General features: G+C 36.1%; 3 protein-coding genes across 8 annotated transcripts; 2 read left to right on the top strand and 1 right to left on the bottom strand.

The window, feature by feature from the left end:
• Positions 1-1,649: 1,649 nt before the first annotated feature.
• sgsh (N-sulfoglucosamine sulfohydrolase (sulfamidase)) lies at positions 1,650-6,547 on the bottom strand. The gene is made up of 9 exons (XM_077718507.1): positions 6,268-6,547; positions 5,861-6,021; positions 5,651-5,756; positions 5,180-5,550; positions 4,982-5,063; positions 4,706-4,909; positions 3,929-4,095; positions 2,951-3,168; positions 1,650-1,968 (listed from the first exon to the last, which is right to left on the bottom strand). The coding sequence occupies exons 1-9, from the start codon at positions 6,350-6,352 to the stop codon at positions 1,785-1,787; spliced, it is 1,578 nt and encodes a 525-aa protein (XP_077574633.1). The 5' UTR covers positions 6,353-6,547; the 3' UTR covers positions 1,650-1,784.
• Positions 3,931-16,461, top strand: slc26a11 (solute carrier family 26 member 11). Of its 5 annotated transcripts, none has more exons than XM_077718504.1 (15): positions 3,931-4,054; positions 7,898-8,063; positions 8,158-8,401; positions 9,428-9,620; positions 9,856-9,941; positions 10,153-10,372; positions 10,456-10,634; positions 10,726-10,798; positions 11,506-11,617; positions 11,692-11,747; positions 12,400-12,540; positions 12,612-12,739; positions 13,399-13,498; positions 13,580-13,713; positions 14,165-14,868. In XM_077718504.1, the coding sequence occupies exons 3-15, from the start codon at positions 8,198-8,200 to the stop codon at positions 14,312-14,314; spliced, it is 1,776 nt and encodes a 591-aa protein (XP_077574630.1). In that variant the 5' UTR covers positions 3,931-4,054; positions 7,898-8,063; positions 8,158-8,197; the 3' UTR covers positions 14,315-14,868. The 5 variants fall into 5 exon arrangements, with proteins under 5 accessions (XP_077574630.1, XP_077574629.1, XP_077574632.1 ...); XM_077718503.1 differs by lacking the exon at positions 3,931-4,054 and adding an exon at positions 6,542-6,678; XM_077718506.1 differs by lacking the exons at positions 3,931-4,054; positions 14,165-14,868 and adding exons at positions 6,551-6,638; positions 15,037-16,461.
• A 535-nt stretch (positions 16,462-16,996) lies between these two features.
• Positions 16,997-23,756, top strand: LOC144198357 (uncharacterized). Of its 2 annotated transcripts, XM_077719315.1 has the most exons (11): positions 16,997-17,274; positions 17,347-17,427; positions 18,246-19,028; positions 19,110-19,670; positions 20,344-20,658; positions 20,749-20,957; positions 21,239-21,390; positions 22,047-22,289; positions 22,355-22,514; positions 23,366-23,441; positions 23,542-23,756. In XM_077719315.1, exons 2-11 carry the CDS (start codon positions 17,367-17,369, stop codon positions 23,559-23,561), a joined length of 2,580 nt encoding a protein of 859 aa, XP_077575441.1. In that variant the 5' UTR covers positions 16,997-17,274; positions 17,347-17,366; the 3' UTR covers positions 23,562-23,756. The 2 variants fall into 2 exon arrangements, with proteins under 2 accessions (XP_077575441.1, XP_077575442.1); XM_077719316.1 differs by lacking the exon at positions 16,997-17,274 and having other exon boundaries at positions 17,288-17,427.
• The last annotated feature ends 513 nt before the right edge of the window (positions 23,757-24,269 follow it).

The raw sequence follows: 24,269 nt of genomic DNA, 5'->3' as shown, positions 1-24,269 counted from the left end.
GATGGCTTGAGGGTGCATGTGTGTGTGTGTGTGTGCGCGCATGTGTGAGAGAGCGAAAGAGAACTTGCTCCTGTGGGGTTGACACTAACATATATATGTATATATGTGTATATGCATATGCTTACGCATATGCATATACACATATATACATATATATATACACATATACATACATATATATACATACACACATATACATACATATATATATATATATATATATATATATATATATATATATATACATACATACATACATACATACATACATACATACATACATACATATATATATATATATATATATATATATATATATATATATATATATATATATATATATATATATATATATATATATATATATATATATATATATATATATATATATATATATATATATATATATATATATATATATATATATATATATATATATATATATATATATATATATATATATATATATATATATATATATATATATATATATATATATATACATATATATATATATATACATATATATATATATATACATATATATATATATACATATATATATATATATATATATATATATATATATATATATATATATATACATATATATATATACATATATATATATATACATACATGCACATATATACATACACACATGTATATATATGTAGTATATGTAAATATGTGTGTATGAGAGTATATACTATATGCATGCATGCATGACCATATACATGTACATATATACACATACATGGATACATATACACATACACTGTCTCATCAGGAAGTACTTTCATACATCTGTCATGTGCACAGACTGGTATTTGTGTCAAATTATAATAAGCAACAGGGCAAGAAATTGAATCATAAGCAAGTGCTCACGACAATATTTCCACTATCAATTTTAAGTAATTTCCTGTTTTATATATAAATACTGAATTAAAAATAATCCAATTAGAATAAAATAGAAAAAAAGTCATGGACAGGCAGATTGATGGATTGTCAAAGTAGTATTTTTGCAGGCCTGAGTAGTAGCCTGCTCAGTGCTCATGTTGCATGGACATGTCATCGCAATAAAATAGAAATGACGTCCATATCAGGTTATCGTCATATGAGTCAAACGCAGATAATATCATGACGGGTCAACAACTGTATAAAACAAAAGCGTCACAGTGGAGCTTTAAATGAAATCATTTGGGAAATCCTCACAGATATTGTCTTCAGTTTGTGCGTAATGAATCAGAACTGTGGTCACATAGCTTAAAGGACTTCAAAATGAGTGAACATATAAAGAAAGAAAATAGGAGCATGTCAATAAAACAACTAGTGCTTCATTGACCTCCTGTGTCAACAGTCAGTGAATCAGTGGTGCTACAAAATTGGCCTCAGAGGAGCAAACCTATATATTTGATCAGTACAAAGCCATTTGTTGATTGATTTACTGATCCCAATGGTCATGCATCATCAGCTCCACCCCTTATGGGAGCAGCATTGTGAGAGATGCACTCTTGCAACCAAATAATGAAAGTTAAATGTCATGTATGCTATTTCTTCCTTCCCATAAGAGATTATTGTGCATGTATTGAAACCGATTAGAGTCCACGTTCAGTCATATAATCAAGAATGATATCTTATTACATGAATTAAAGGGAGATAAAATGTTTATTTTGGACCACTAAAAGCAGCATGACATATAAAAATATAAACAAACAAGATTTATTACCTATTGTGTACAGTGTGTAGATTTTATCTACCTGTCAAGCTCAACGTAGGTACCATTAAAGTCCATTGTAAAGTGGTCTACACTGTGGCTCCAACTTGTCTTCCAGCACATAGTCTGCTCCACACACCCAAGGGTCTCCTGTCTCCCACTGCCATTTTTGGAGAGTCTGCCTCAGGCTGTCCAGTATTCCACTGTAGGATGGATCTGAAGCCAGGTTACTGGTTTCTAGAGGGTCTCTTCTTCATTGGCCATGTAGTTAGATAGAAACAAGGATCATTAACAATAATACACTCTCAGATACTTCAACATTAGATGTTTGAATAACCTGACTCTAAATATGAGTCAGAAAGGGCCAAAAATACTGCAGTAAGTGATTTCATTTAGTCATAGTTGAGTCATGTTCACCGTATTTTTCGGACTATAAGTCGTTCTAGTCAAAGAATACACAATGAAGTCTCATCTCATCTCATTTTCTGAATTGCTTTATCCTCATTAGGGTCACGGGGGCTGTTGAAGCCTATTCCAGCTGACTACAGGCCAGAGGCAGGGGACATCCCGAATCGATGGCCAACCAATCGACAACCATGCACACTCACACCCATAACTCGGGGCAATTTAGAGTGTCCAATCAGCCTACCATGCATGTCGTTGGAATATTGGAGTGGACTGGAGTACCTGGAGGAAAACCACACAGGTGAGAACATGCAAACTTCACACATATGGACGTGACTTGGATTTGAACCTAGGGTACCAGAGCTGTGAGGCCGCCCACACAATCAAATGGAAAATATATATAATTCACATTTGTTTTAGTTTTTTTTAGCTGACTCTATCTAGCATCCACCTACAGCCTGCTTATACTTTGGTTCCGTTATCATAGCACGTGTTGGGAGTTGGCACAGAAAGATGTTTGATTTGTTTTTCGTATCTTGGAACAAATTATTTGGTATTGAAGGTTTTTGTAATCTAGTATTGAATGTAAAAGCATTTGTAAATAGAGGTGCCACAGTATTTTAACCTTAGAATTTAAGTTGCACATTATTGTGCATGGAACAAAATGAAGTTTGAACTATATGTGTATAGATACTCTTTGACATATACAAAGGTGACAGCTCTTTCTGCAATTTAACGCAGGAGATGTACTATAAAAACTTAAAAGATGTAATTTTTTTTGTTTCAAAGAGAGTTAGGAGTGGCAAATGTTGGTAAAAGGAACCAGACCTGGTATCGTATAGCTCCCAGCGCTCTCTGTAGTAATATAGCTGCAGGCTCTTGAACCAATATGTGGGCTCACTCAGCCTGGTGCGGTTCAGCAGGTCCTGAAAGGTGGCTGAAACGTACAGGTCCTGGTCGATAGGAAAAGGCATGCGGTAGTGGAGGTTGTGGAGGAGGTGATATCCACCCTGGTGGACACTACGGGTTGGGTAGTACATGGTGATCTAGGTACAAAAATGAAAATGCCTTAAGTACTCACAATCTCTACTGGCATTAAGTGGAAGTCGAGATACTTGTGGGATAAACACAATGTCTTTACGGAAGCAAAAGTAACACAAAAAAAAGCAGTTTCTCTCAATTATAAACAATACCCGATTTGAAACCTTTCGGTAAAGCACAAGTGAAGCTGGGGAAAAGGTATAATTGACTCAATAACTAATAGGAAATCTCAGATACACTCTTTAAAATATAGAAAGTAAAATATCTGAAAAATTGAACTGCATAGTATTAGGGAATAGTTGCAATTTTTAACTTCAATCCACTGCTTGCCTTAGCATGTTCAAGAAAACAGCCATGTTTGAACATTTTAAGCCACATGTATCAAAGTGGCGGCCCGGGGGCCAAATCTGGACCGCCGCATCATTTTGTGTGGCCCGAGAAAGTGCATGAGTGCCGACTTTCAGTTTTAGGATCAAATTAAAATGAAGAGTATAGATGTGTTAAATTTCCTGATTTTCACCCTTTTAAATCAATAATTGTATTTTTTAATCATTTTTTCTGTGTTCTTAGTTTAAAAATCCTTTTGTAAAATCTAAAAATATATATAGAAAAAAGCTAAAACAAACATTGTTTTAGATCTATTAAAAACTAAATAGTCAGGGCTTTTGATCCAGTTATTTTAATCCATTTAGATGGGGAAAAAAATCCGAATGCGGCCCGCGAACCAACCCGAGTCTGACACCCTTGTTTTACGCACTTACAGACCTCATGCAGTGATTGGCTGGCGTAAACTGTGTGCCAGCCACTGGGCTCGGTGACCAGGACAGGGAGCAAAGAGCGACCAGTAAGGTGGACTGGGACAGAGCTGCTGCCGGGGAGGCTGTACGATGGGTAGGCAATAGAAAACCAGTCCAGGATGGTGGGTGTGATATCTGACAAAATAAAACACACCGTTGATCTCACAACAACTACAATTCTTTGAGAAAATCACAGGGAAATTGTAGTTGGTTTTTCACAATTTGCATTAAAAATAGTTAACTACTTTATGAACTATGTGGAAGTAGGTTGATGATCTTTTCCTTGCGTTGATGCGCCTTCTCTGTAGTTGTATTGGTTACATTTTTAATGAGGAAAAATATAAGTATGGAGCTATCAGGATGGCAGTGACAAATGTGAAAAACTATGAACTATAACTGCCATCACAATGTCCTTCCATAATAAGTAGTTTAAAAATTCTGAGGTATGTAAAGAAATATTTGTAATAATTTGTTAATACGTTATTAAAAAACAAGTTTTTTTTTGTTTTCTAAAATATCCAAGTAAATTAAATCTAGTCTAAATTATTGAGTTATGCACAACAGACTGATTAGGTCGTTTTTCACCCCCACGCCCTGAAGTATGTGGTAAAGTCTCCCTCTGGTGTCCAATTTGGAGCATAACAAGAGCACCGCATGACATGATGGGTTTTTGTTTGTTTGGGTTTTTTGTACGTGTTTTTTTAAAACATTTTAAAGTGGCTTTAAGACAATACCTATCTCTTACCCAATAGAGAGACATAGGCCTGGCTGGTGTCTCCCCATCGCTCCCTGTGCTCTGGGGAGGACACTAACATGGGTTCAGCCATGCCGGAGTGGTACAGATTGGTTCTGCCGTTGGGGAAGGGAATGCCATTATCGGAGCTGTAGATGATTAGCGTATCATTCTCATAACCAGCGTTCTTGAGCTCCTGAAGAACCAATCCGATGCCTGCCAAGAAAAGTTCTCCATTTTCACCATTGTTTTACATAAAGACCTTTTTTTGCGGTGTACACAATGTACCTTGGTCCAGTCGGCTAACTGTAGTGTACAATGCGGCCAAGTCAGATCGTGCAGCTGGTGTGTCGGGTACAAAAGGGGGGACCTGGATTGTAGAAATTGTCAAAAGATAAAAGATTGGCCAAAAAAACCCATAATGACACTTCTTTTTTTCTGAATTGACACAAAAAATATCACAGTAATCAGATGAATCACACTGACCTTAACTTGCTCCGGTGTATAGTATTGTGGAGTCCAATCTGGAATTCTGCCCATTCCCATCTGACCATTTCCAAACTTCTCACAGAAAGCGCCATACTGGGGTTGAGAGTGCCCACAGCGGTGGGTGTCGTGAAAGGCAACGTAGAGGAAAAAAGGCCTTTCTTCATCATTCATATTTTTGCCAGTCGTTTCTTTAGATTTTTCTTCTCTTTCAAAAGCTTCATCTTTATGCGTCTGGAAAAACTTGCGGACAAGAAGTTTGATACGGGTGATGTTCCTCCCCACCTGCAGGACGGAGTTATTTTCCTCCGTGTACGCAAAGTCAAAAGGGTAAACATACCCGGGACCAACATGCTTTTTCCCTATAATTCCTGAGAAGAATGAAAATGAGACAAGAGTATCAATGAATTTGTTTTAGTTTTTTGTTTTGGATTTCTGTGATTAGAGGGCTGGAGAAAATGTTTTACTAACCTGTGTGAATGTTAGAATTGTTGAGGAGGAGCGGCAGACTTTGGACACCATCAAATGAGTTAAAATGATGGACCCCCTGGTGAAGGCCATACATGCCATTCTGGTGCTAAAAAGAACAAAAAAATGCACATGATTCCACATTCCATTTTGTTGATGAATGTGCTGTAATTCTCTGTACTTATCTTGTCGAAATCAATATATAGTGCATACCTGGGGTAGGCCACTGAGGATGGTGGAGCGGCTGGGGGAACAGCTGCTCACAGAAGTGAAAGCGTTGTTGAATACAACGCTCTGCTTTGCTAGAGAACTCAAGTGAGGGGTGCGGACCACAGAGTTGTTGTACACCTCGGTCTCAAAGCCAGCGTCATCGGCTAAAATAAGTGAAAAAAGGTAGAATTATCATTAAGTCCATTTTAAAATTCATGGTAATTTGATCCGGAATGTGAGTATTTCGAAATCTAACGGCAACTTTTGAACAGATGCATAGTGACCATTTTTCCTGAAAGGTTTCATCTTTCCCTTAGTGTTGATCACTTTCACCACGTTACAGGTTCTTCACTTTGTTCGATTTTTTTTTAATTCAGATACAATGATTTCAAAGCGTTACTGTTACTCACCTATAATCAGAAGTACATTTCTTCTCTTAGACTCCCCCACGTGGCATACAAACAGAATCCAAAGAAATGGCTCAAGAAAAAACATTGCTATGGAAATTAATAAAGTGTTTAGAAAACCAATTAACTCGTATAGTTTAAATGGACATCTCCCAGATTATTGCGCAGTTTATTGTCGGGTTATAAAGTTAGCGGCAGCGGTGAACCAGTTTTTCATTTTCCGCAAACAGTGTACAACCCGACCTACTGTTGATCACGTGACTAAAGTCACGTGACATTTCACAACAGGAAACGGTCGGGATAACTTTTGGGAAAGTGGTTCGTACAGCGAGCGCTGAGCGACGTATGAATGAGGACTCCTCTGCATTTCACTTGTAAGGAATGAAACTGTTGGCAATATTTAAAGTATATCAAGTAAGATTTTTTTTCTGTCGGGATGGTGTATGATCAAGTTTTGACCCACCGTTTATAAAGTGGTAGTTTTATTATTTTATTGGCGCTTCCTTATTGTCACACATATAATCACAGATTTGATAATTATTTGTTTCACAGTTTTAGTTGTAATCCAACTAATATTTCATATGCATTTGATTAAATATTTTTGACACATTGAGAGAAAGACATGGCTTGATTGTGAAAGTAGGCGCTGTCATATGATTCTCATGTGCTCATATTCTATAAAGTTATTATTGCCTTTGCAAATCACTACTAGTTGCCTGCATGCGTGTTTAAAATGTCAAAATTGATTTACCTTATACACATTTTTTTTAAATACCAAAAGAGCTAAAGTTTTCACTGAGGTACTGGTATTGATTTAAAAGACAAATATTAAGAAAATTGTTCATCTTTATACCCATTAATAATACTCCACTTAAGGCCAATGCAAAGTCAATTTCCGAATTGGAAAAAAAAAAACACCACCACAAATTGAAACAAATATTTAAAAAAAATAATATATTTGTTTAACTGTGAACAATGGTAAAGATATATACTGGTAATATGCTAATTTTAATCATGTGAACATAGTACAATACAGAAAATGTATGTAAGCCGATTAAAATACTTTTATTTGTTCTGTTTTAATAATTAGATAATAAGCAAAGGAAGGGAAAAAAACAAGTTACGAAGGAATTACCACTCTAAGATGGTTAAAATACATATAGACAGTAGAAATCTAGCAATGTTGAGAAGCATATGTAGTTGATTAAAAAAAATATAATAATAAATTTGCACTTGGAGGAACTGGAGATAACATTGCTCGAGAAAAATATGTATGTAAATATGTCAAAAAATATTTCTAAATCAATCAATTTCCTTGATATTTGTCAGAAGCAAGAACATCATTCTAGGTATAGAGAGTTTGAATTATATATGTATTAACATCTTAAGTGATCACTTTTTAAAGCCATTCAGCACCAGATAAATGCATACTTAATTGTTCTTTTTGTCAAGAATTGATTGATCTAACCATTATATTAATAAATAGAGTTTGCATGTACGTACTATGACCTTTCATTTATTATCGTGTCTTACAATACCTTACTTTGTTTTTTTTTTTTTTTACTGCTGCCAGAGTTTTCTGTCAGAAAAAAACACTAATGCCACATTAAAATTACCCTCTTTGTGCTTGAAGCTCAGTGTGGAGGAACCAGAAACAAAGTGAGAAGAGATGACAAGATATTTCCCACAATACTCATTATGTTGGAGAGGTACCGACCAAGCAAGTTAAAGCAAACAAAGCTTCTATTCAATAACAACATGAGTGACATGTAAACTACTGCAAAAGAGGAACTTGACGAGTAAGTCTAGTATTTGTTTTTGGAGCTACAGCAATGTACTCACATTACTTTTATTTAATCCACCTTTGACCACTGACAACTTTAACCTCCTCAGGTTCTTCACCTTACCCACACAACTTAACCGGTTGGGGACCATGGATCAACCTCTGCTTCAAAGAGATACAAGCCGAGGTTTTTCCTCCTGCAGAATGCTAAAGACCTTGCTGCCCATACTCTCTTGGCTTCCAAAATACAACTTTAAATGGCTGCAGATGGATCTCCTGGCTGGCGTCACTGTTGGGCTTACAACAGTCCCACAGGCCTTGGCTTATGCAGAAGTAGCAGGTCTTCCTGTGCAGGTCAGTCCCATCTGTAAAATGCTTCATCCAACTACTGTAGTATACATTTTTTTTGTGGGGAATCCTTGCAATGAAGTGGTTTTTTTTACTCCGATTGTTTTTCATGCCACCACCAAAAACAAGGTGCAAACACTGAATATAACTTAAACGAGAGTATTCTTCGCGGCTTCACAATCTTTAAAAATACGTAGACTATTTTTCAGTTGATAAGAATCACTTGAAAATCACACGATATATATATATATATATATATATATATATATATATATATATATATATATATATATATATATATATATATATATATATATATATATATATATATATATATATATATATATATATATATATATATATATATATATATATATATATATATATATATATATATATATATATATATATATATATATATATATATATATATATATATATATATATATATATATATATATATATATATATATATATATATATATATATATATATACATACATACATACATACATACATACATACATACATACATACATACATACACATATATATATATATATATATATATATATATATATATATATATATATATATATATATATATATATATATATATATATATATATATATATATATATATATATATATATATATATAAAAACATACATAAAAATAAATATACATACACACAGATGTACATGTATAGATACGGTTATATGTATGAAATGTATGTACTATATGTATGAAAAAATCATGACTGTCAGGTACACCATTAGGCATCCACAAAAACTGCATATGTAAAGAGGAAAGACACCATTCTGGATTTTCATATACAAGGAGGGCGGACATTGAGGAGCGCTCCCCAACAACGTTCTGCCTGTTCTGTTTTTTTGTCCATTTTTATTCTATTCGGTAGCCCTAATTACACGGATGTCCCAACTCTAAAACGAGGGTTGGATTACACTATTAATGAATCAATATTTGTTGCATCTGATTTTGTAAATTAATACAATGACTTTTTCTCCACAGTATGGGCTATACTCTGCCTTCATGGGAGGTTTTATCTACACACTGCTAGGGACATCAAAGGACGTGACGTTGGGTCCCACTGCCATTATGTCTCTACTTTGCTTTTCGTTGGTGGGGGGTGAGCCCCACCGAGCCGTCCTGCTTAGCCTTCTCTGTGGAGCCATCCAGGCTGCACTGGCATTACTGAGATTAGGTGAGGGGAGGGAATCAGGCATTGGAGGGATTGAACTCAGTAACCCTTAACCTTCCCAAAACAAGAGTTGTTGCATTGTGTATAAGCCTTTCTATTGATTTAAGCATGACAAAATTGTTGTTTTATCTTTTGAAAGACGGGGGTTCAAATGAATTTCCTGCTTTTTATCTTGACTTCTGCTCAGGAACACTTTGGCCAGTATTTTTTCTTACAAAAACTTTGTCATCTGTTGCAGGCTTCATCTTGGACTTTATCTCATTCCCTGTTTTAAAAGGCTTCACTTGTGCTGCAGCAATTACGATTGGCTTTGGCCAGTTGAAGGTGAGGTCATCATTAATCCACCCCAACAGTCAAAACACATAAAGGGGAGAGATATAGAATAATGTTCTCGGCAAAAACCCCAAATAATTTTTGGACAAATTTCACCTCAGTAGGCCCTTTTCAAAGAGCTTAGCTATTTCTACCTATGTTTAGTTTACATAGGTACTAAACCTAAACATGATTTTTTCTGTGCATGGGTTTCTTTTTCCAGAACCTCCTAGGACTCCATGATATTCCCCATGAGTTCTTCCCTCAGCTTTACTACACATTTTACAAGATCTCAGAGGCCCAAATAGGCGATGTGGTCCTTGGTCTGCTCTGTGTAGCATTGCTGGTTATGTTGATGTCAATGAAAGCAAATCTGGGATCGGACAATGATGCAACCAGGTTCTCCAAGGCGGCTAGACAATTTGTGTGGGCTGTTTCTACCAGTAGGTTCCACTATATTTATTTCTCCTACAGTATGTGTGTGTGCCCGATAGTTTTCCTTAAACGTCTTTTTTATTTCGATCAGTGCGTAACGCCCTTATCGTCGTAGCTGCATCTGTTTGCGCTTTCTCCTGGGAAGCTTTTGGTTATCACTTCTTCACGATCACCGGGGAAACCTCCGAGGGTCTGCCACATTTTAGGCCGCCGCCCACCTCAGACACCACCGACAATGGCACTGTGGTAACGTTTGGAGAGATAGTAGAGGTAAATAGTGCTCTAGGTTGAGGGTATAACATACATGACATTAACATCTCACACAAATGATTGCTTCATCTTCTCTTTCTATTATGCAAAGGGATTTGGAGGAGGGCTTGCTGTGATTCCTTTCATGGGAATGTTGGAGAGCATTGCCATTGCAAAAGCCTTTGGTAAGTTTTTCAACGGCGTCTGATGGTATAGAGTGCATGTGTCAAAGTGGCGGCCACCCAATCGCAGGGCACAAGGAGACAGACAACCATACATGCTCACACACAGATCTAGGGGCAATCTAGTGTGTCCAATCAGCCTACCATGCATGTCATTAGAATGTGGGAGGAAACTGGAGTACCCGGAGAAATCCCACGGAGGCTCGGAGAGAACATGCAAATCCCACACAGGTGGAGAGACCTGAATTTGAACCCAAGTCCCCCCAACGTGAAGCCCTACAGTTTATAAATAAAGTTAAGTTAAATAAATTGCCGGTTCTATTTTTCTTGCCCCAACTTACTTTAAGTAGTCACCCAAAACAAATTAGTTGGCATTATTAGTCCACTAGTAGTAGTCCAGTCCAATCTGTGCAGTATTTTTTTTATACAATTTCATAACGACCTGCTTCATGTGTTGCAAGATGCTTCTGGATCAGAGTGTAATATTACTTGAGGCGTTTGCACTGTGGCAAGGCCTTATACTTCTATTTTATTCCATTCACAAGTCAAATTTTGACTTTGCTCCGTGTAACCATGATCATTTGCCCTATATAATACTTGAATTTATTCAACTGGAAACAAAAACTTTCCACGTTCTGCATTGTTATTCTCCATTTGATAGACAGCACAAAATAAGGATTTGTCTTTTGTTTTTGTTTTTTTTTTCTCAGCTAGACAGAACAACTACAGAATAGATGCCAACCAGGAATTGTTAGCAATTGGTGTGACCAATATCATGGGCTCCTTTGTGTCTGCCTACCCTGTCACCGGCAGTTTTGGAAGGTATGTGTAATCTGTAGCAATTTGTTTGGAAAGAGTGGAAAATTGCACTGAACTCAATTTTTATTCACATTTAGGACTGCAGTCAATTCTCAGACTGGGGTTTGTACTCCAGCTGGAGGAATTGTCACGAGTAAGTGGACATGCTTGATGTATTTTACTTTATTAAATGAGATTTACAGCCCTGCATGTGACATGACTTTTTCCCTCACTACACTGACCATTCATTCATAACACCATTGTGTGGCATTAATCATTTAAACGGATATTGCCCTCCCTACAATGACCATTCTCATACTCTGACCAACTGTGTGGCATTAATCATTTTAAATAATATTTTATGTTGTAGAATTGTATACAATTATCAACAGTAACAGGTCAGATCAATTAACTTAAATGGAATTGGTAGTGATTTGAAATTAGTCTGAGAGGATGGTAAGGAAGTTATAATGAGCTGTTTAGAGTACTATAGTGTCCTTTTATTAATATCTTATTTGTTGGTAATAGAAACCTAGTTAGCTGGTTATTCTCTATTTGCATTCTTAAAACTATCATGTATAATGTTTGTTTTTGGTCTCTGCTTCCAAAAAAAAATTTGAGCCCCAGATTTATTCCCGAAAAGATTTATCATTAAAAAAATAATGCTAAATAATATTAATGCCCAAAAGAGTTTTGGCCCCAGATTTACATATTTTTTGGGGGGTGGGAAAACTTGTATTTAACATGGGATTAAGCTGAAATTTAGTTCGTTTTGGCATAATTATTTGTATTTTTTTTTTTTGCAGGTGTGATAGTGTTGCTCTCTTTGGCATTCCTCATGCCGGCCTTCTACTACATCCCAAAAGCTTCTCTTGCTGCTGTTATCATTTGTGCAGTTGCGCCCATGGTAGACTTTCATGTTGTGGCGAAGATGTGGCAGATGCACAGTATGTATCTGGATTTAACAATCTAAAATATGCTTTGAAAGATTCACCTTTTTCGACTGTGTCACCCCCAGAGCTTGACCTCCTTCCCTTCATGGTGACATTCTTAATGAGTTTCTGGCAGGTGCATTATGGAATCATAGGGGGTGTCGCTGCATCCGGAGCTTTACTGCTGTACACTCTGGCGAGACCTCGATTAACGGTATTTTATGACACAACTTTTTTTTTTCTGTGGGGTTTACATTTTTAAATTATTTGTAGCATATGTTGTTTCCACGTCACATCCACCTGTGTGGAGTTTGCATGTTCTCCCCGGGCCTACGTAGGTTTCTTTCGGGTACTCCGGTTTTCTCCTACAACGTGGTGTCAAAGTGGCGGCCCAGGGGCCAAATCTGGCCCGCTGCATCATTTTGTGTGGCCCGGCCGGGAAAGTATATCATCAGTGGCGACTGTCTGTTTTAGGATCAAATTAAAATGACAGATATAGATGTATATTCAATTTCCTGATTTTCCCCCTTTTAAATCAATAATTTAAATTTTTGATCGTTTTTTTTCTTTGTGTTTTTAGTTCAAAAATCATTTTGTAAAATCTAAAAATATATACAAATATTTTCTGTTTTCCACTTTAATACGGCACATAATTAAAGAAATATTTGGTTTCCTTTCGCAATGAGAAAAAAATCTGAATATTCAGGGCTTTGAATCCATTTATAGAAAAATAAATCTAAATATTTTATCTTAAATGGTCCAGCACACATTAAAACCAACCCTAGTCTGACACCCTTGTCCTACAACATGCATGGTAAGCTGATTGGACACTCTTGTTGTATAATGACAATAAAGGCTTTTGACTTTTGACAGATGTCTAACCCAGGGGTACTGCTAATCCAGTTGGCCAGTGGGCTGACTTTTCCTGCTGCAGAACATTTGAGCCGCATCATCCACACGCAAGCGCTACAGGGTGAGTGTGCAATCAGAAGATCAAAATGGTTGACCTGAAACAGTCAAAAGTGGTCTTTTTCTTCTTCTTCACGTTCGCCAGAGTCTCCTCCACAGTCCGTAGTATTGGATTGCCACCATGTCAGTGTGATAGATTACACAGTGATAAATGAGCTGAGCGACTTGCTGAGGCAATTCAAACACAAAAATGTGCATCTGATCCTTGCCAGATTGCAGGTATACCCAATTTTCATTTCATTTAATCTATTTTAAGTGTGACCTCTTCCTTTTATTCGTTTACCATCTATTTTCCGTCACTGAAATGATTAAAAAAATGACTCCAAATCTTGGATTATTAACCAATTAACACAGTCACGGCCCCTGACTGTATGATTATATGATTTATAGTTATCTTAGTTATAGTTTTATCCGAAATTACTGTTTCTTGTCGTTTTTCTGGCTGCCACTCTCTGAGTTGCATTGCAAAATGGCCCAGAACAAATTGTTATGTGTTTATTTTTACATAATTCAGGGTGGATTTTATTTTTTTGCGCTCCACGTTTTGTTGTATGTGAAGAAAACAGTAGTACGCAAGTGCGCATGTGCGGAGTTTAGAGGGAACATTGCTTGCTTGCCTGTTATTTTATACCAAAATATGAAACATTTTTCTTTTTCCTTCCCCCATTAGCCAAATGTCCTAGAGGTTCTTTTAGCCGCTGATCTGGAAGGCTTTAGATATGCTGACAGCATTGATACAGCACTGAAGTGGGATAAGGAAATCTCGGTTTTAAATCCAGGAAGTGTACGGACACAATCTGAGGAGGAGTTTAAACATTGAACTAAATTGAGATCACACAATTATGTTGATATCTTCCTTTTCTGTCACTGTAAAAACTCACCACAGTCAGCTAATTGTCAACCAAATATGGCATTACTTTTTGTTCATTACCTCTTGTTTTTAATTTTTTTTATTTCTTTTTAAAATGTGAAATTACCTCAGATATTAACTATTGTTTTTTTCCAGAACTGAATGAAAAATATATATATATTTTTTTGCCATTTTTATTTTAGCCGTGTACTATGCTGACTAAAATGACCCACTAAACTACACAACTGAGCAAAAAATTATTTCCCCGTTGCCCATTAGTTTTCTTTTTTTCCCCTGTCAAAATGTCATGGCAAACTGGAAATACACGTTTGTTATACTCAATGTTTTGACAGCACCTCTCTATTGTATTTTGAGTACATACTTGTGTTTTGCTTCTCCCACGAATACGATGTTGGTCTACAAGTATCAAAGGTCAAGGTCACTCTCTTCACTGTGATTTATTGATTTGTATTATTTTACTTCAACTATAGTCAAACTAAAACTTAGAACAAATATTTGGAGAAGTTGTTGACAGTATTTTTTCTTATTCTGACAATGCTTCCTTCTTACAAACTCCACACATTGAGGACCGTCCTGGGATTGAACCCACGACCACAGAACTGTGATGCCGTTGTGTTAACCACTCATTATTTTGTCTCATCTCATTTTCTAAACTGCTTTATCCTCACTAGGGTTGCGGGGGGTGCTGGAGCCTGTCCCAGATGACTTCGGGCCAGAGGTGGGGGACACCCTGAATTGGTGGCCAGCCAATTGCAGGGCACAAGGAAACAAACAACCATTCACGCTCACATTCCTATCTAGGGTCAATCTTCTAGAGTGTCCAATCAGCCTACCATGCATGTCTTATGAATGTGGGAGGAAACCAGAGTACCCGGAGAAAACCCACAAAGGAGAACATCAAAACTCCAAACAGGTGGACCGACCTGGAATTGAACCCAGGTCCCCCATTGTGAGGCCGATGCGCTAACCACTCATTCGCCGGGCCACCCCTCACTATTTTGTTTATTTAATTTTGCCATAGTTGAATTGGACATAACTGTGACATCAAGTAAAACTGAACATACATTTTTGCAAATCCACGTCACATTCGATAGCCTGACTGAAGCTCATTAAAATATTCATTCTTTATGACTTCAATATGTGCTAACAAGAATGGTTAAAATGTTTAATATGGCAAGGGAACCAGAAGTGAATTGATTTATCACATAGTGCTCTTTTGTTAATCACACACCTCATTTGTTCAAGATAATCTTGGTGATAAGTTAAAGTGTTGGTGCACACATACTTATACAAGATAAGTTATGATTAATGCTTTTTTTCCTCCACATTTCCCGAACAAATATTTGCTTTGTTGAGTACTTTTGGAGTCAGTTCATCTTGACCCAATTAGCTCTTACTGGATTGGAAAGTGCTGTTGAATAAATCAACCATTTCCTTAGGATCAATTGATCCTTTTTGAAACTTTGTGGAGGGAATACAATGCATCTCCTCTAGAAAATTAAGGAATGCCAATCATTAAACCTCCTCCCTAGATAATATCAACTGTATTCATATATAGCTATTTTGTGCTCTCGTGAAAAAATAGATCTACTAAATATATAGAATAAGATCAATATGCATTAACATGACATATAGTATTTCCAGTTTCACTTTATACAGGATAACAGCAGTTTACCTTATGTATTTGATTGAAGACTAGTCTGCTCGGATACAGTTTTATTTAATTACATTAAATCAGGGGTCGGCAAACTACTCCACAAAGGGCCATGGCGGACAGTTCTGCAAAACAACAATAAATTGATGAGAAACTGAAAATAAATGACCGAATCCCTGAAAAATTTTGAAAGTCTGACAAAAAATGAAAGGTAATGAAAATGAAAGACGAACAACAGAATTAACAATGCACAAAAAATGGCATTGGAAGAAGTAATGATGGTGCTTTAATAGAGAAATGAAAGAAAAAATGTCAAAGATAAAGGGCAGCTAAAAACGAAAGAATATCCAGATATGCGGCGTTACTGCGTAGTACTAAGCAAACATGTAGGCTATTCATAAATCATTTTAAAAGTAATTTCATGAATATTAAATACAGAAATATTTAACGACGACTAGAAAATTAATCATGACATTTATGACCCTTGAGTCCAGCAATGTGTTATCGTATGTGGCCACGTTTTTTGTGCACAAGTGGCTCCAACTGATAAATTGTTCTTAGTTACATAATTGTACTGGTTTTGTTGCATACTTCTACAAATATGAAAGTGTCATTTGCCGACATTAAACTTGGCAAATATTAGATAAGATCTGATTGTTTGACAAAGGATATAGTTAACAGTTTACTTTCGATCTGCAGTACAATGAGAGAGTGCTGCTATTCATTCAAGTATTCAAACTATTGCACTATTCTAAAATTGGCTGCAATAACAGTACTGCAATATGTAGTATTGTCTTTAATGTGGGTTATTTATAATTGTGAAAAAACTAACAGTATCATATATATATAAATATATATATATATATATATATATATATATATATATATATATATATATATATATATATATATATATATATATATATATATATATATATATATATATATATATATATATATATATATATAAGATTTTTTAAATCTGAGTTTATATTTGACTCGATAAACAAACATGGGTGTTGATTCTTATGTGTTCACTTTGATTAATAATCATGAAGTCTATTTAGTTTGGATTAGTTTTGATTAATATGTAACATGTATAGAATTCCCCGAGCAATTGTTTGTCAATGACCCGTTTGTGTGTTTGACAAATGATTCATTTGTATGACATCTTGTATAGAAAGCCTGGCCTATAAATTCATTCACTTTTTCTTCACCCTTCGGTCGGTGACACCATACTTTTCAAGGTAACAAGGTAGGAAAATATATTGTTACTTTTCATGTTGTGTACAATATTCATTGTTTTTCTTTTCTTTTTTTTACATAGAAATTGACAAATGGTCCATTATGGAGAAGACTGAAGCAGCATTATTGTTCCTAATTTTGCAGTTCATTACAAGAGGATATGGTATAGTACAAATATAATTTCCACTTTAGTTTAATATTGTCTTACACAAACATGGGGTAGAATTGAAGTAATGCAAATTATTTTGTTGTGTTTTAAATCTAGGATAAAATAAACAAGCACAATTTTGCATAATATGCATGCCTTCTTGTTGATAATTCATAACAAACAAGTAGTAATAATTCTGTGTTGTGAGTGCATGCCTTTTAATGACTGGCCTCGCCTGGAGAACTAGAAACTGTAATTTTCCAATCTATTAATCAGCCCTGATACAAAAAAAAAGAAAGGAAAACATTTAAACTAAAGGTCCGAGGATTAATTAATGCTGGGCCGTATTAAATTGTCTACCAATTTTCAAGTCAATCAGTTCACAAATGGTGGAGGAGTAGGACTTCAAAATTGCATTATTTTGACCATTTTGTGTCTTACGTAATTTTGAAAGACAGTAGTAGTTTGTTTAATGTATACTGTGTGTAAATATAGTGTGAATGATTAAAAAATGAAAAATGTAAGTTTTAAACTTTGTCTTTGGGTATGTCATACCATGATTTTGATTGAGGCGACGTGGGTCCACAGTTTTGTTTTGTTTTTTTCATTTTTGGACCATATATTAACCTTTAGTTAAAGAGCCAATTAACCATTTTTGAACTGATAACTAGAACTTGAAAATTCCAAGATTATAACTACTAAATGCAAACAAGATGGCTTTACTAACACATTCCTCAAGCCTTTCAATTGCATTCAACACGACAACATTTACATACAGGTTGGCCTATTATTCATGTTATCATTTGAGTTATGTTTTTATATCTTGCACCTAGGTTCTGTTGTTTCCAGCTGTGACGTGTGCCATAAGAAAGCCACTTGCCAAAAGTCACATGACCAAGCCGACACGTCGACCAACTTCGTATGTGTCTGCAAAGATGGCTTTGTAGGTGACGGTCTAAGCTGTTACAATAGCTTAATCTGTAGCAAAGAATCTTGCTGCAGCCAAGGCTACAAGTGGTCCGCTGCCAGTGGCTGCGTGGATATTGACGAATGCTCACTTTCTTATACGCCATGCACAGCACCTGGGATTTGCCAAAACATACCAGGCTCCTATAAATGCCTACAGCCTGACTCCCTTTCCAGATCTGACCTGTCCTCATCAGTCAACTTCAAATGCGGGAACACAGTTTGTCCAGCAGGCATGGACTGCATTGAAAACAATAGCACAAGCTGCGCTGACCCCTGCAAGACCTATAAAGTTCTTGCTGACAATTGGCGTTCAACGCAATATAGACCCCCTCATCATAATTTTTATAAATGTGACCGAACTGTTGAATTTCAAGGCTGGTATCGTTTATTCCTCAATCAAAAAAACGCACGTATTCCTGTGGGAATAGTCCCGATAATGAGATGTGGAACCATTCAACCTTTGACGCTAGACAAACCAAATCCCACACAGTCTGATTTCATTGAATCTCGTAAAGTGTGTTTTTCCTACAACAACGGCTGTGACTATACATCAATAATTCATGTGAAGCTCTGCTCTACAGCAGCTTCCAACTACTATGTCTACAAATTGGTGAAACCACCCGCCTGTATTAAGGCATACTGTGCAGGTACAAAAAAATATATTTTTAATGGTTTGTTGATGTGACTGTTTAGAGTGATTAATTCTCACAAAATTGTTTTCTCCTCAGAGGTTAGTGAGACAAGTTATTTAACGACACCTGAAATTGAAGGTTCTTCGATGGGGCCAGAAACAACTGTCCCCCAAAGGACAACTACTCACAGAACAACAAGTCTCCCTCACACAACAACTATCATCAGAACAACAACAGTCCATAGCATCACTAACAATACAGAAGCTCATAATCATACCGTACCAACCGCTGGTAGACCTACAACCCATTCTTACACAAGACCAACAAACGCCACAGTAGATGAGGGACAAGTCCGTCTGGCTAATGGAGGGAACGGCTCCTGCTCTGGCAGAGTGGAAATCTTCCTGCGTGGCCAGTGGGGAACAGTGTGTGATGATATCTGGGACCTGAATCATGCACAAGTGGTGTGCAGGCAGTTGGGCTGTGGAAGGGCCCTGGCAGCACACCACTCGGGTCATTTTGGACAAGGCACAGGACCCATTTGGTTGGATAGTGTAAGATGCACTGGAAGTGAATCAAAGCTCAGTGAGTGCACTCACCAAGGTGTCGGATCACACAACTGTCATCATTCAGAAGATGCTGGAGTGATTTGCGAAGGTAAGATGAGCTAATTGTAATACAATGGTACCTCGAGATATGAGCTTTATGTGTTCCGGGACTGAGCTTGTAAGTCGATTTTCTCGTAACTCAATCGAACGTTTCCCATAGAAATGAAGTAAAAACGAATTAATTTGTTCCAACTCTCTGAAAAAAAAAACCAAAAAGAGGATATTGGATTGGAAAAAGATTTTTTATCTGTTCTAACTCGCCATCTATTAACAAAGTAACAAATAACTTGTGGTTTAATAGCACTAAAATGTGTTTCATATTATTAAAATTAGACTGATTTTGCAGAGGGGACAGAGACGGACAGAGGGCGGGGGGTACTTTTTGCACGGCAACGCACTCGAAACATAACATACAAATTTAAATGAACTTGGATAACGATGCAGACAGACTCAAAAATAAGTTTAATCTAACCTTACACTAAATTTTATTCTAATTTTGTTTTAAATTTTGATCCCTTCTTCTCTACTACTCTGTCTGCTCGTATATCAAAATTTGTCTCGTATCTCAAATTGCTCGTATGTCGGAGCACTCGTATGTCAAGGTACCACTGTAGTGAACTAACAATTTCCATGTACATGGATGAGGAAATCGATCATAAAGTGTCAAGTTTTCTGGAGGTTCTCCCAATTTCATTCTATATATCTATTTGTTGTTTTGCAAGCTGGTTCGCCAGTGAGGCTGGTCAACTCTGACAACCGCTGTTCTGGAAGGGTTGAGGTCTACCATAATGAACGTTGGGGAACTGTGTGTGACGACATATGGGAACTCACCAATGCCGAAGTGGTGTGCAGACAGATGGACTGCGGCAGGGCTCAATCAGCACTGCATAGTGCAGCTTTTGGACCGGGCAATGGACCCATCTGGTTGGATGATGTCCGTTGTTTTGGAAATGAAACCTCAATAACAAGTTGCAGACATCTTGGATTTGGGAGCCACAATTGTGGTCACAGGGAAGATGCCAGTGTTGTATGTGAAGGTAACTTTTATTTTCTATACAGTATATTGAGTGTTTTTTTGACATAATTACACAGGAATAAATCCATGACTGTGTGTATATTTGGTTCAGGAACCCAGGCTTCACTCAAGCCTTCCCACCTCGTTTGTGGTCCCGACAAAATTCAAGTAGGCCTGGATTCAGCACTCCTAAAAGTAGCTGGCTATAACCCAGAGTCTGGCAACCTTGCAGTGCGAAATTGTTCTTGGGTCAGGATGCAAGACAATATTGTGTGGTACGAACTTGATGCGCAGGCAGATACCTGCGGAAACACACTGACGGTAAAAACACTACATCTTGTATTTTAGTAGCCATGTCCCTTAGAGTCAATACTATTTGTTCCGAAGATTTTTTTTTAATAAAAATTGCAAACAACCGAATAATGTATACATGAAGATGTAAATAAATGATTTAACTCACTAATGAACAAATTATTTTAAACAAATTCAACGACAAGTCAATTCACAGTAAATATCCGATGAAAAAACTATTGAATCCTATCGCCAATAACGTGAGCCCTACAGTCAAAGCATAAATTAATATTCTCATGACTTTTTTTCAGACAAACAGCACACATGCAATCTACTCCAATAGTTTATTTGTCTACCCTTTGAACCACACATTCTTCTCCCCCGCTATGAGTCTTCCCTTCTCGTGTGCGTATCCCTTGGAGACAGACAGTAGGCTAAATGTGGCGGCCAGACCATTTCTAAAGTAAGTTGTTATAATTTCCAATATTTTATTACCATGATGCAACTGTATGTTCAATTAATGGTATTGCTAAATGTATGTCAATGATCTTGTTTATATATATATATATAGTACTTTTTCAATGTTTTTATGATATACCGTATTTTCACGACTATAAGGCGCACCACATTTTTAGGCGCACCCTCAATGAATGACATTTTTCCATATATAAGGTGCACTGTATTTTAAGGCGCACTGTAGTATAAGGCGCACTGTAGTATAAGGCGCACTATCTATTTTGGAGCAAATTTAAGACTTTTAAGTGCGCCTTATAGTCGTGAAAATTGACTTCCAGGTACGAAGCACTCACTACACAGTCACCTCTAGAGCCAGCCATTGTTGATGTTTTGGATTTTTTTGTATAAAATCTTGCAGTGGGGGAGGAGCTATATGATGGAAGATGTTGTAAACTAAGATGCCATCTGCATATTTAACAGTATTGTTTCAGTTCAGGCGTTTGTGTTTTTTTTAATATCCGACAGTGGGGGTTTTTCGTTTTTGGTTTTCTGTTTTTTCCATATATAAGGCGCACTGTCTATTTTGGAGAAAATTTAAGACTTTTAAGTGCGCCTTATAGTCGTGAAAATACGGTAGATATTTATGTTTATTCTATTTGACAGTCTGGATAGTCATCTTTCCGGCTCAGGACTCAAAGCCAAAGCCTCCATGGTCCTATTCCGGAACTCCAACTTTACCGATACTTATTCAGAGGGTGCGGCCCACCTTCCCGTGGGCTCACCACTATACGTCGGTGTCAATGTGCTCAAGAAAGATCCCAGCTTGGCTGTTGTTTTGGAGGATTGCTTTGCCTCTCATTCCACAAACCCTGACAACCCTGAGCGATACTCTCTCATCCACGACAAGTATGTGTCTATTTAGTTGGGATAGTTAAGATTAAAAGATGACAATTAACACAAATTTTCATTAGATGTTCAGCTGATCACCAACAAGTATCCGTGGTTGAGAGTGGCTCGTCCCTACGGGCTCGTTTCATTGCCCTTTTCTTCCTGCTTAATGGAGAATATCGAGATGTTTACCTCCACTGTAGTCTCAGCTTGTGTGACCAGAGGAGATACACCTGTATTCCGGTGAGTAATAAACTCTATTACTTTTCATTCACAGTAATTATTAACCACTTTAAGCCCAATAAACAGGAGGAAAGTTTTTTTTTCCTGGGGAACATCAAGTAATTTGTTGAATTTGTTATTACTAAGGTTGATTTCTGAGGTTAATTTAAAATGGGATAAGCAATATAGTAAAAAAAAATCCTTAAAAAATGACCATGTATAGATCATTTCCCCCCCAAAAAGACATTGTATGGTATGGTTGGCCATATTTAGTAAAGCTTTTGATATTATTGTTAAAATAATCGTGTAGTGAGTCTATTTTCATGAAAAAAATACATATAGTAGGTATTTTCCTTTAAAAAGCCTGTGTATAGCAAGTCATGTCATTAAATATGACAAAAAAGGAAGAAGAGGCAATTATAACTGAATCTTTTATTTTTTTTATGTCAATAGGTAAAAAATGTGTCACAGTTCGCAGTTTTCTCTTTTCAGAAAAAAAGAAAGAAAGAGTAGTTCAAATTCTTACACAAGTTTACCTTAAATATTTTTATATATGTACCTAAATCAATTTTAATCCATCTCACACCAAAATTTGATAAAATAATTTAATCGGAGAAATAATTCAAGAACAAGTTTTTTACATGATTTTTCAAGATTTGCACTAGACTACTTTTATCAAAGGATGTCTTTGTTTGATGAACTTCACTTCAAAATCACAGACAGCTTCTGACAGGATTAAGATAGGCATTCCCCATAAATATTACAAATTAAAAGAGGTTTCCAGGGAATATTAGATTATTTAGAGTGTAAATAAGGCTTTTGTCATAATAATACTCAGTTGCTTTTTTATGCTTGCATGATACACCGCGTAGCCTTGCTTGAGAAGAGGAAAACGCTCCATCGCAAACTCTGCTCCAATGAAGCCACTCACCTTTGGTCCTATCACTTGTAAGCATGTCATGTATTATACATAAATATTAAGCTACATTGTGAGAAAATTGAATGATTAACTATTGATATTTTCTCCCATATTCATTTTAATCTTCAGGGAAGAAATCATCTGAATGACACCCAGGAAAAGCAAAACATAGTTTGGATGGTACAGTACACAGCATCATCAGTAGCAAAAGTGAAAGAAGTTCATCTAAATTACAACAAATTGAACCAGACTATGAATTACTCGGAAACTATCCTAATGCTCAAAAGTGCATGTGGAATTTTCACTTGCAGAATTGCAATTAAAGAACAAAAATTGAGAATGTTTATCTGTCTGGATTTTTTTATTGATTTTTTTGCTATATGGAGGTTTTATCCCAGCGAACTCTGGGAAACATTATTACTGGCATTTTTCACTATTTTCAGTTATGGAAAGGGTGGTGTTCAACCAAAAAAAACAGGGACTCCTATATTTAAAATATAAATGCATTTTTTTGAATTGTACTTAGTGTCTGTAGTAATTTTAATTACACAACTATATTTTATATCACATTATAAATTGAATTTAAGTTATCAATTATTATTTAAGTTCCAAAACAATATTAACCAAAAATAGTGCACCATGCATTACAGGGTCTGTAAAAAAATTAAAAAGGGTAAAATCTTTCCCAAACCCTTATTGTTGTTAAAAAAGAGTATTGTATTCTGGAAAATGCATCACAAAATTTATTCTATAACAATTGACACAAAATCTGGAAAATACTACCATGGTAGTTTTCATTGTGAGGGTGACGGTCATTTTTCTGGATGAATTAATAATGTATGTTTGTAATAATGTTT

This window comes from Stigmatopora nigra, chromosome 6 (genome assembly GCF_051989575.1).
Source record: "Stigmatopora nigra isolate UIUO_SnigA chromosome 6, RoL_Snig_1.1, whole genome shotgun sequence".
Classification (NCBI taxonomy): Eukaryota; Metazoa; Chordata; class Actinopteri; order Syngnathiformes; family Syngnathidae; genus Stigmatopora; species Stigmatopora nigra.
The sequence above is the reverse complement of the archived record's forward strand: the minus strand, read 5'-3'. Positions and strand labels throughout refer to the sequence as shown.